A 13,328-nucleotide genomic window follows, 5' to 3' on the forward strand; every position below is an offset into this window, starting at 1 on the left:
TTAAACATTTGAAAGGAGGTCACAAGGAAGAGAGAACAGGCTTGTTTTTCTGCTGCTCTGGAGTCAATGGAGTCATGGATTCAAGCTGCAAGGAAAGAGATTCCACCCAAATATTAGGAAGAACTTCCTGAGGGTCAAAGCTGTTCAGGAGTCCGGTGGGGTCTCCTTACCTAGAGGTTTTTAATTAGGGGATGGATACTCATCTGGCAAGAATGTTTTAATTGTATTATGATTATTCTATCTCTCCTTAATCTCTCCGAATGAAATGCCTAGCATGAGGGGGTTGGACTGGAAGGTCCTGTGAGTCTCTTCCCACTATTACGACTCTGATGATGACTGCACATTACCAGCTTCCCATCACATTTCTTGAGCATGCACCACTTTGAGGAGGTGCTGCATGAGTCAACAGCTCCAGGAACTCTTTGCTCATCCCTTGTGCACATGCACACAGCACACACACACAGACACACCCACATGACACAACTGCTTTTGTGTGCTCTGCACTTCCAAGCCGCCGGGGGATGGGGGGTGGGGGGGAGGGGGGGGAGCGCAGATGGGGACACATGCCTGGCAATAGGAGCAGCTGGGTTCCTGCTGCCCGAAACTGGAGGAAGAAGCAGGTGGAGGGATGGAAGAAGAAAGCCTCAGGGGTTAAGGGCAGCTCAACATTTTCCATCTTCTTTTAGCGTCACCAAGCAAGCAGAGGCTTAAAAGTTCTAGGTCAGGAGAGGCAGAATCTAGGGTGCTCCAGGATTAATGCAGTTTGATCCCACTTTAACTACCATGCCTCAATGCTACAGAACCACTGGAGCTGTACTCTGGCGGAGCACCAGCAAAGAGACAGCTAAAGACACGGAGCCATGACAATTACAAGTAGCATCAAACCGGATTCATTCCACAGTGCAGATGCACCCAATGGCAGAGTAAAATGGTGTCTCTCATATCCAACCCCCCCAAATATTTTCAAGGCAGGGAGAATCCCTGGATAAAGAGAGTCAACCGCACTATCATTATTATAATCATTATTTTTCATTCACGCTCTTCCAACAGGTGCTACTAACTGGCATTTTGGACCACCAGCGATTCAAATTCCATCTAGGAATCAAAGAGATATCAGATAATGACAAATTCCAGAGAGAGTCACTTTACGCACTCATTATCATTCCCCTCTTCAGCTCTTCTCACAGGGTGCATCTACACACTGTAGAATTGATGCAGTTTGTGCCTAGATATGGCCCATTTATAAAAAAATTAGAAAATTGACTTCAGAACACAAATCACAAAGGAGAAGGAGTGATGTGACTTTCTTTTAAGGGAGATGTGCAGGTTTGCAAAGGTTTGGGGGGAGAAGAAAAATGAGCTCTTTCAGGGAGGCCTTTCTTCTCTCTGGGTGCGTCTGCACTGTAAAATGAACACAGTGTGACCCCACTTTAACCACTATGGGATCCTGGGAGTTACGGTTTTGCAAAGCCTTTAGCTTTCTCTGTCAAAGAGTATTGGGGCCTCACCATAGGATGGAGCTAATGTAAATGTACCCTTATTCACTGCTAGTGTATGTGCCAGGCATTTACAGACACGACAGAAATACAGCACCCATTGCCTTGGATGGACACCAGATCACTCACAATACAATGTACGTAACTCAGGTGTGGCAGGTGAGGGGGGAAGGAGAGCGGAGTCCCTGGAGCCTTTGGAAAGCAGGTGCTGCCATTGCCACCATCTCATTCACCCTCACTTGAGTAGAGAACCATTGGGGCCCAAGGAAACCCTGTGGGGCAGGCCTGACGCCTTATTTTCATCTTTTTCTTAGATTTATGGACTTCAAGGTGTTTTTCCTTCCTGCCTCTATGACGAAGTCACTTCTCCCTTTTTCCCAGAAGGTCTTGCTGTATTTTATTACTCTTCATTTGGGAAGAGAGCACCATGAGATCTCTCTCTGTCTCAAGATGCCCAACACAGAGACAAACATGAGAGTCATCATTAGGAACCCTTCTACCAAAGTTCGGTAAATTTTGTCTATTCTTTTATCTGTACTACCTGCAACAATAAAAGTAGGTTATGACCTCTTTAGGAACCTAACCAGAACATCCTCCTGTGTGGAGGATCTATCTATCTATCTATCTATCTATCTATCTATCTATCTATTCCTGGCTATGCTGTACCCTGCTATGGTGCCCGGTGTTCCTGGGCTCACCTCGTCGCTCTCCTCCACATCAACATTGCCGTTGGCGTCATCGTCCATCTGTTTGTGGATGTTGCGGACTGCCTCGAAGCTGAGCTGCTCATCCTCATTGTGGCACAAGGGCTGGTCGATCCGGCAGAACTCTGTGCAGAACGGAAGAAGGACGAAGCGTTAGCACAGGACACTCAGAAGGAAGGTAAGAACATTCAAAAGTCACAAGGCCTCCAGACCGGCATCCTCCAGACCGGCATCAACCCACAAGAGACATGACCCAGTCTTTCGAATGGAGAAGCATCGGTATGCGTCTCAGCTTGATAACTGACAGGAAAAAGCAGGGGCCCAAGTGGTTATGCATAATACATAGTTTTAATGGCTTTAACTGCTGTTTTTTAAACTTTCAATGATAGGATTAAACATATTTGTATGTGTTAGGTTTTAATTCAGACATTGTTATGGTTTTTATTGTTAGCAGCTTTGAATCTCTTTTGGCAGAGAAAAAACAGAGTATAAACACTACAACTACAGCTACAGCTAATAATAATAATAATAATAATAATAATAATAATGAGATGGGAAAAAAAGACAAAAAGTAACTTCATAAAATACTGATTTTTCTTTGGTCTATTTTATTACGCACATGACATTATCCTCTCATTATACCAACTTTATGTTTCCTCTTTGTGATTTAGCCCCATTCATACTCTTATTTATGCTGATGGACGACACGTGCCTGTGTTGATATGCTAAAAAAAGAAAATCAATCTCTTTTTTATTTAAAACTCAAACAAAATAAAGGAATATCCACACTTATGAGGGACTTAGAGCAGCACTTAGTGTTACTCAAGAGGCAAAAATAGTTGCTGAAGCAGTAGAACCTCAATTTCCCATAAACCTATACTTCTATAGGACCTGAACAAGGTTTCAGAATTCCCATACTTTACTTGGGATTTAGCTTTATTATCAATGACTTGAAAGCAAGATCTGAAGCAGAAGATAATATATGTGAGTTATTCTCACCCATTTTGAACTTGCAGAAGTGAAAAGATGATCAACTTACAGCAAAAAAGCAGTAAAAGTTGTAAATACATCCGAGAAAGATCTGTCACAAGGCTTGCTGCATGAAATCCTTCACCTTCAAAGGATTCACAAGACAGTTTTTGGCACTGAAAGAAGCCCCATGAGACTCTGACTGTAATTTATGACCACAACAAAAATGCAACGTCTATTTACCAGTATCTGGCTCGTCATTAAACTGTTTAGTGCAGGATCATTGACTGCTTCTTTGGTTAAAAGGTCATTCAAGAGACTTGTAAACCCACTCAAAACATGGCAAAGAAGCTCAACTGGTCAAGAGTGTCTTCATCATTGAGTGCATTGAAAATTATGTAGAACCTCAGAGAGGCAGATGAGGAGGGGATGCTTTGCACATGACCAGTGGGCAATGGCTACGCTATGCTTTAGTATGCTACAAGGGCCAGCATGCTTTGCTAATAGTGGACCAGGACTCTGAGGGACCAGAGGAAGGCAATAGTGGCAAACCTGCTTTGAAGAACTCTTATTCAGAAATAAAGGAAAAATGATACAAGAACACAGGCAATACATAAAAGCAGAGTTTCATGATATAGATCACAAAAACTATACAGCTCTCTGACTAGCCACTAAGATATGCTAGAAAACGAAATCTAAAACAAACGCCCTAACCTCACACATATCAACATTAACATGCAATTCTAAACACACAATTACAACCTGCTTTGAAGAGAAATGGGACCGGCGAAGGCCATCTAGTCCAACTGCCACTCTGCTAGACAGGAAGACACAATCCAACCCTTCCTGACAGATGGCCACCCAGCCTCTGAATAAAATTATATTATTATTATTATTATTATCATAGAATCATAGAATCATAGAATCAAAGAGTTGGAAGAGACCTCATGGGCCATCCAGTCCAACCCCATTCTGCCAAGAAGCAGGAATATTGCATTCAAATCACCCCTGACAAATGGCCATCCAGCCTCTGCTTAAAAGCTTCCAAAGAAGGAGCCTCCACCACACTCCGGGGCAGAGAGTTCCACTGCTGAACGGCTCTCACAGTCAGGAAGTTCTTCCTCATGTTCAGATGGAATCTCCTCTCTTGTAGTTTGAAGCCATTGTTCCATTGCGTCCTAGTCTCCAGGGAAGCAGAAAACAAGCTTGCTCCCTCCTCCCTGTGGCTTCCTCTCACATATTTATACATGGCTATCATATCTCCTCTCAGCCTTCTCTTCTTCAGGCTAAACATGCCCAGTTCCCTAAGCCGCTCCTCCTCATCATCATCATCATCATCATCATCATCATCATCTTTATTTATACCCCGCTAACATCTCCCGAAGGACTCGGTGTGGCTTACAAAAGCCCAAGAGAAAGAGGACCTCCAGGCAGTTTTGGACTAAGAGAGCAGTAACCCAGGGTTCGAATCTTCACCCACAGAAATCTGACCTTGGGCAGGCCACTCGCTATCTCTCAGCTTTAGAGGAAGGGCTTGGGAAACTTTCTGAGGAAACGCCATTATCGGTTGCCATTAGATTGCAATGGCTTGAAGGCACACAACAACGGCTCTCCCCGTCATATGGAAATGAGGGCACTGTCCTATTCAGGGCACACCTGGCCAGTTCCTGCCAAGGAGAAAGACTCTGGGAAATCACAGCAATGAATCCTCCTCGATGGCTTGATCTGAACGATAGCAACAACAATCCCTCCTCCGTAAATTACTTGCTTCTCTCTTTTATCTCGCGTGAGTTTTTAATTAGCTTTAATCATTTTGTCTTTTAATCATTACATGTAGTCCATCCATTGTTACTGTGCTTGTGTATGTTGTAATTTTTATATTGTTATGTATTGTTTATTGTTCGCGTTTTCAGTTGTGTTTTGGTTTTTCCTTTATTGTAATTGTCATTTGGGCTTGGCCTCACGTAAGCCGCTCCGAGATGGTGGTAGGGTATAAATAAAGATTATTATTATTATTATTATTATTATTATTATTATTATTATTTCTTATATAGCTTTCCCTATGAATCTAAACAGGGAACAACAGCTTAAAATACATCAACCAATTAACACATAACATGGTTAAAAACATAAACTCCAACTGAAACTACAGAATCAGCTGAAAGGGAGGAACATCCATTTTAAAAGGAGATATATGAAAAGCAATCAGACGCGGAAGAGGCAGGCAGACGGAGGCAGGTGAGTCAGGGATGGAGCTGGCAGGATTTGCCTTGAAAGACATAGGAAGCGACAATCCAAACAGGCTGTCAAGCCAGGCAGCATGGAGAGGAGCCAAATGAGCAGCAGGAGTTGGAGAAGCAAAAGAAAAGAAGGCTTGTCTCCTTCCAGGGCAGATGATTATTCGTTCTCAACACCTTTCTGCTTGCAAGACTCTTCTTTGCTGGGCAAGGAACCCATGTCTAATGTATTTCTGCAGGCAAACATGGATTTAAAGGACATCTCTGCATCTCAATCTATTCCAGAGAGTTTAAAACTAGATTAGGTCCATCCCGTTTTAAGTGGGAAACACTTAACGTTAAGTGCAGTGCCTTACAGAATAGGGTTGGGCTGAACAGTCACCTTCTCCCACTATGGCCCGAGGTTTGGTTCTTAGTATTCACCACTTTAAGTTTCTTTTAGGAGAGAAAAAGAGGCTAATAATAATAATAATAATAATACCACCACCCTGTAACAGAATTTGAAAAAACTAAAATACCTGAAAACACTACTTCCTGTTTAATTGTGTAGTACTTACTTTGAAAGTTGTTGTTCTACTCCAGAAATTTAGTTTTTGTGGCTGCCACAAACTAGGTTTAATTGCTAGGTTCTTGTGGTTTTTTTCGGGGTATAGGGCCATGTTCTAGAGGCATTTCTCCTGACCTTTCGCCTGCATCTATGGCAAGCATCCTCAGAGATAGTGAGGTCTGTTGGAAATAGGACAGTGGGTTTATATATCTGTGGAATGGCTGGGGTGGGGAAAAGAGCTCTTCTCTGCTGGAGCTAGGTGTGAATGTTTCAACTGACCACCTTCATTAGCATTTGAAGGCCTGCCTGAGCCTGGGAAAATCTCCTGTTGAAAGGTGTTAAGCTGTGCCTGGTTGTTTCTTCTCTGCTGTTTTTGCTGTTGTAATTTTAGAGGTTTTTTTTAGAGTTTTTTAATACTGGTAGCCAGATTATACTGGCTACCAGTATTAAAAAAAAACTCTAAAATTACAACAGCAAAAACAGCATCATGCTTGCCATAGATGCAGGCGAAACGTCAGGAGAAATGCCTCTAGCACATGGCCCTATAAGCCCGAAAAAACCCACAAGAACCTAGTGATTCCAGCCATGAAAGCCTTCGACAATACATAGGTTTAATTGGTTGAGATCCTATGAGACATTCATTGAAAAACTTGCAAAATATGCTGAGGATGTCCCTCTGACAAAGTTTTTGCAATTTCAAAACCTTTTCCGTGTTTTTTATGATTGAACAAATTAATCTTCTTGTGTTTCTAATAATAATAATAATAATAATAATAATAATAATAATAATAATTTATCCCAATTCAGACTGAGAGTTTTGGAGCACAATACTCCTGACCTCACGATTGTGTTAAAAAAACAATGTATGGATCGTCGATGTTGCAATCACAGGCAACAACAGGATTGAAGAGAAACAACTGGAAAAGCTGACACACTACGAGGATTTAAAAATCGAACTGCAAAGACTCTGGCACAAACCAGTCAAGGGGGTCCCAGTGGTGATCAGCACACTGGGTGCAGTGCCTCAAGACCTTGGCCTGCACTTAAACACTATCGGCACTGACAAGATTACCATCTGCCAGCTGCAAAAGGCCACACTACTGGGATCTACACACATTATTTGCCGATACATCACACAGTCCTAGACACTTAGGAAGGGTCCGACATGTGAGCCTGTACAACAGCCAGCAGAATGATCTTTGTTTGCTGTGGACTCATCTTGTTGTGCTTCAAATAATAATAATAATAATAATAATAATAATAATAATAATAATAATTTGTAGTACAGGACAGGGACAAAGATGTGGGTGGATAAAGGGGGCTGATCATCATGGTCTGCAGCCAAATTCTCCTCGCCCAATTCCATGGGGAGCACCTTTGGAATCTGGATCTGTTTAACTTTGAAACGAGAAGGCTGATAGAAGGAGACATTAAATATTGCAAAAGGATTTCACATTGAAGAGGGGGCAAGAAGCTTGTTTTCTGCTGCCCCAGAGACTAGGACACAACAGAGTAATGGATTCTCATGGCAGGAAAAGAGATTCTGCCTAAACATTAGGAAGAACTTCCTGAGAATTAAGGGCTGTGGAATCTGCTGCTGCATGGGAGTCTCATGGAGTCTCCTTCTTCCTCTGGAGTATTTCAAGCAGAGAATGGATGGCCATCTTTTGGGAGGGTCCTTTGGGGGTCCCTTCCAACCCTAGTAGACTACAGAACATATGCGCATTCGGTGAAGTCTCCTCTAGAGCAGTGTTTCTCAATCTGGGGGTCGGGATCCCTGAGGGGGTCGCGAGGGGGTGTCAGAGGGATTGCCAAAGACCATAAGAAAACACCGTTTTTTTCCAATGGTCATGGGGATTCCGTGTAGGAAGTTTGAGCCAATTCTATCATTGGTGGAGTTCAGAATGTTATTTGATTGTAATGAACTATAAATCCCAGCAACTACAACTCCCAAATGTCAAGATCTATTTTCCCCAGACTCCACCAGTGTTCACATTTGGGCATATTGTGTATCCATGCCAAGTTTGGTCCAGATCCACCATTGCATGAATCCACAGAGCTCTCTAGATATAAGTGAACTACAACTCCCAAACTCAAGGTCAATGCCCATCAAACCCTTCCAGTGTTTTCCATTGGTCATGGGAGCCAAGTTTGGTTCAAATCCATCGCTGGTGGAGTTCAGAATGCTCTTTGATTATAAGTGAACTATAAATCTCAGCAACTACAACTCCCAAATCACAAAATCAATCCTCCCCCAAACCTACTAGCATTCACATTTGGGTGTATTGGGTATTTGTGCCCAGTTTGGTCCAGTGAATGAAAAAAATCCTGCATATGATTTATAACAGTAGTAAAATGAAGTAGCAATGAAAACAATATTATGGTTGGGGGTCACCACAACATGAGGGACTGTATTAAGGGGTCACGGCATTAGGAAGGTTGAGAACCACTGATCTAGAGAGTTTTTAACAGAACCCATGTGGCCATCAGACAGAAGGGCTTGGTTTAGGTATCCTTGCACAGCAGAAGGTTTATTTATTTATCGTGTCATCAGCAACCATTGTATTACAATTCCAACAGAGCAAAACAAACACAGAGATTAAAAAGAAAAAGAAAAAAAAAAGAAAGAAAAAAATCACACAGATTTTGTAAATTTGGTATTTGGTTAAATGTCCTTTGACCAGTATCTGGCCACTTGGAGTGCCTCTGGGGTTGCCGCAAGAAGGTCCTCCATCGTGCATGTGGCAGGGCTCAGGGTGCATTGCAGCAGGTGGTCAGTGGTTTGTTCTTCTCCGCACTCGCATGCCGAGGATTCCACCCTGTAGCCCCATTTCTTAAGATTGGCTCTGCATCTCGTGGTGCCAGAGCGCAATCTGTTCAGCGCCTTCCAAGTCGCCCAGTCTTCTGAGTGCCCAGGGGGGAGTCTCTCATCTGGTATCACCCATGAATTGAGGTGCTGGGTTTGGGCCTGCCACTTTTGGACTCTTGCTTGCTGGGGTGTTCCAGCGAGTGTCTCTGTAGTTCTAAGAAAACTATGTCTTGATTTAAGTCGTTGACGTGCTGGCTGATACCCAAACAGGGGATGAGCTGGAGATGTCTCTGCCTTGGTCCTTTCACTATTGGCTGCTACTTCCCGGCGGATGTCAGGTGGTGCAATACCGGCTAAGCAGTGTAATTTCTCCAGTGGTGTGGGTCGCAGGCACCCCGTGATAATGCGGCATGTCTCATTAAGAGCCACATCCACTGTTTTAGTGTGATGAGATGTGTTCCACACTGGGCATGCATACTCAGCAGCAGAGTAGCATAGCGCAAGGGCAGATGTCTTCACTGTGTCTGGTTGTGATCCCCAGGTTGTGCCAGTCAACTTTCGTATGATGTTGTTTCTAGCGCCCACTTTTTGTTTGATGTTCAGGCAGTGCTTCTTGTAGGTCAGAGCACGGTCCAAAGTGACTCCCAGGTATTTGGGTGCGCTGCAATGCTCCAGTGGGATTCCTTCCCAGGTAATCCTCAGAGCTCGGGATGCTTGTCTGTTCTTAAGGTGAAAGGCGCATGTCTGTGTTTTAGATGGATTAGGGATCAGATGGTTTTCCCTGTAATAGGCAGTAAGAGCACCTAGAGCTTCGGAGAGCTTCTGTTCTACCATCTCAAAGCTCCCTGCTTGAGCAGTAATGGCAGCAGAAGGTGGTTAGACTGGATGGGATCTCTTCTTTCAACCTCACCATGACCCTTTAGAACAGCTATGGGCAGACATTGGCCCTCCAGGCTGTTAGGAATTCTGAGAGTTGAAGTCCAAAGCCGAAACTTGCCTGTGCCCACTTTACAACAACATGCCTGCTTTTGCCTAAATGGCACTGGAATCCATCCCCAGTCGGACCCCATGCGAGGCCAGTGGGTTCCCCAGTTTTGAGTGAAACCAACATAAAACGAGCAAAAGCAACAGGCACTGCTGATGGCAGGAGGGAAGGGGGGCTAAAAGGGTCCGTATGAGTCAGGCGCTTGTTGCCATGGAGGGAGGGATGCCAGTCTCCTTCCGCCGGAGGAAGAGCAGCTGAGTCATGAAGCAGCAGCAGCAGCCCAGCCCCAGAGAGACCTTGTTTTGGCTGTCAGCTAAGGGTGCCTCCACACTGCAGAATGAAAGCGGCTTGGCACCCGTTGAAGTACTGTGGCTCAAGGCTATAGGATCCTGGGAGTTGTAGTCGGCACTATTTGGTGAGGAAGGCCTTGCAGAACTGCAATTCCCAGGATTCCAAAGCATTACGTGGTGTTGAGAAACCGGACCCCAACGTTGAATAATAATAATAATAATAATAATAATAACAACAACAACATAATAAAACTTTATTTATACCCCGCCACCATCTTCCCAAGGGGATTCTGGACGGCTTACATAAGGCCAAGCCCAACAATCACAACAAAGCAAATATACAACATAAAATAATACATCAATAAAATATAATGAAAATAATTAAAAACAGTAGAAAATAGGCACACAATCCAATATAAAATCACCATAATCGATCATGATGGGCAGGGCTGGTTGCAAAGATTGAAATGTTTAAAAACTCTAGGTGAGATAAGTAATGTACTGTATCTAGAAGGAGGTCCAAGTGGGACTAAACAATGGGGTTTAATTGCACTAGAGGGTGAAATAAAGTGAGTCCAAAGGTATTTTATGCCGGGTTTGGTCAAAGTCAGGGATTATTGCTCATTCATTGAAGACACACCGGAACAGCCAAGTTTTTAGACTTATTACACTCTGTAACAAAATTTGAAAAATGTTCTGTTTCTAGTTTTAAAGTGTTATTTCCTATTTAGCTGTGCTGTACTAACAATAACAACAACATTATTCTTATATCTCGCCTCCATCTCTCCAAAGAGACTCAGGGCAGCTTACATGGGGACTAAGCCCAAACAAAGGTTATAGAGTAACACAATTCAAACATATACCAATCAACTATATTAAAAACAGTAAAGCTAATAAAATATAAAACATCATAAAACATGAACTACAAAACAACCAATAGCCAAAAAGTGGGTATGTGCAGATTTGAGACTAGTTGGGCAGGACAAGGACTTGTGTACACGTAAAACTGTAAGGCCGGGCTGGGAATATGGTGCTGGGAATAAGGTGCTTACTTTGAAATGAGTTGTTCTACTCCAGAAACTTTGTGGCTGTCACAGACTATGTTGAATTTGTTAAGATTCTATGAGAAACCATGAAAATGAACAAAGTCTGGCTACCAGTATTAAAAAATTCTAAAATTAAAACAGCAGAGAGAAAAACAGGCAGGGACATCTAATCACCTTTCAAGAAGAGTTTGCTCCAGGCACAGTCAGCCCATTGTATGCTAATCAAGGGGGTCAGTTGAAAAGATTCACACCTAGCCCAACTTACAAAAGCCTTTTGTCTCACCCTGGTCATTCCACAGATATATAATTTATTTTATTTTATTTATTTACTGTCCTTGTATACCGCCGTTTCTCAGCCTAATTGGCAACTCAACGCGGTTTACAACAAATATACAGTGCACAGTATACAATTAAAACCATAAAAAACATAATACACAATATTACACGAAATCACAATCCAATACATCTCCTAACTAAAATCGTGGTCCAATTGCATCATCCATATTACCAATCCGTAATCAACACATTCATTGCACCGAATTAGCCAAATGCCTGCTTGAACATCCAAGTTTAAACTCCTTTTTTCCCAGCTCCAGCAGACCTCACCCTCTGAGGAAGCTTGCCATAGATGCAGGCGAAACGTCAGGAGAAATGCCTCTAGAACATGGCCATATAGCCCGAAAAAACCCACAAGAACTGAGATTCTATGAGATGTTTGTTGAAAAACTAGTGCAAAATATGCTGCAGGATATCCCTCCCGCAAACACAAAAGTTTGTGCAGTTTAATTAACCTTTTCCATGTTTTAAAGATAGAACCAATTAGGAACTGACATTTATAACCAAGGAATAAAACCCGTGTTACATAGTGTTATCATCTGTAATTCCCAGCTGCATGATCATTTCTTATCGCTTTAATAAGTAACCTTCCTATGAAATTCCTTGGAAGGTCCCCAGAACATGAACTCACTTCTATCTTTGTTATGAATTGCCCTTGGAATGCTGCCTGGGTGCATCCCAAAACCCTCTCCATTTCATTTCCATAATCCCCTCCCAATGAACTTGGAGATTGGGGGGGGGGGGGGGGAGATATCACTTAATGGATGTACATCAGAGTCATTTCTTAAGTCCATTTCCAACTCCCAATGAGAAGAAGAGAGCTAATCACTTAATGGATGTACATCAGAGTCATTTCTTAAGTCCATTTCCAACTCCCATTGAGAAGAAGAGAGCTATTTGTGGGAAAGATCGGGAACCCAGGTCTCAAGTCATCTTCACCTCTTGAGATGGTCATCATCCCCGAGTATTCATTGTGTACCTTGGACTAACTCTATGTGTTACCCAAAGCTCGCCCATTAAACCCATCAAGGACTCATTACCTAATGCAACACCACATTCCTTTGGGATCTGTGCCTCTTTCGAAGGCGGACCATGAAATGGATCCATGCTTCAAATGCTCCAATGAGAGTTCATTGAATTTTCCACCACCAAGTAAGAGCCAACTGGCAATACCATCCAACAGAGTCCTGAGCCACTCAGGACCCAGATCCCAGCTGGACAGTTTCTAAACCAATCAGGAGCTGGCACAGCTTTCTTGAATAGCTGTCAGATGAAATAAAAATGCTCTGGATTTGCAACTGGGGTATGTCTGTACTTTGGAGTGCTTTCTCCACTGACATCCCCTGCTTTTGCCTTCAGTGTCTGATCTGACCTTCTGGGAAGCTAGGCATGCTGGGCTCTGAACGCACAGTTCTTGTGGGGCTGGAATCCCTCTACAGCAGTGTTTCTCAACCTTCCTAATGTTGTGACCCCTTAATACAGTTCTTCATGTTGTGGTGACCCCCAACCATAAAATTATTTTTGTTGCTACTTCACAACTGTAATTTTGCTACTGTTATGAATAATCATATAAATATCTGATATGCAGGATGTAGTTGATACAAATACGCAATATGCCCAAATTTGAATACTGGTGGGATAATTGATTTTGTCATTTGGGAGTTGTAGTTCCTGAGATTTATAGTTAACCTACAATCAAAGAGCATTCTGACCTCCACCAATGAGGGAATTGAACCAAACTTGGCACACCGAACTCCCATGACCAAGGGAAAATACTGGAAGGGTTTGGTGGGTATTGACTTTGAGTTTTGGAGTTGTAGTTCACCTACAACCGGAGAGCACTGTGGACTCAAACAATGATGGGTCTGAACCAAGTTTGAATACTTAATGTGCCCAAATGTGAACACTG

At 42.9% G+C, this 13,328-nt stretch overlaps 1 protein-coding gene across 5 annotated transcripts in view; it reads right to left on the reverse strand.

Moving 5' to 3' along the window:
- Window positions 1–13,328, reverse strand: part of STIM1 (stromal interaction molecule 1) — a 142,343-nt gene that overhangs the window by 55,086 nt on the left and 73,929 nt on the right. For all 5 annotated transcript variants that reach the window (XM_067466397.1, XM_067466400.1, XM_067466401.1 and 2 more), the window contains exon 3: window positions 2,195–2,325. In XM_067466397.1, the coding sequence (XP_067322498.1) occupies window positions 2,195–2,325 (131 nt within the window). The remainder of the gene's footprint in view (window positions 1–2,194; window positions 2,326–13,328) is intronic.

This window comes from Anolis sagrei, chromosome 3 (assembly GCF_037176765.1).
Source record: "Anolis sagrei isolate rAnoSag1 chromosome 3, rAnoSag1.mat, whole genome shotgun sequence".
In the NCBI taxonomy this organism is placed as follows: Eukaryota; Metazoa; Chordata; class Lepidosauria; order Squamata; family Dactyloidae; genus Anolis; species Anolis sagrei.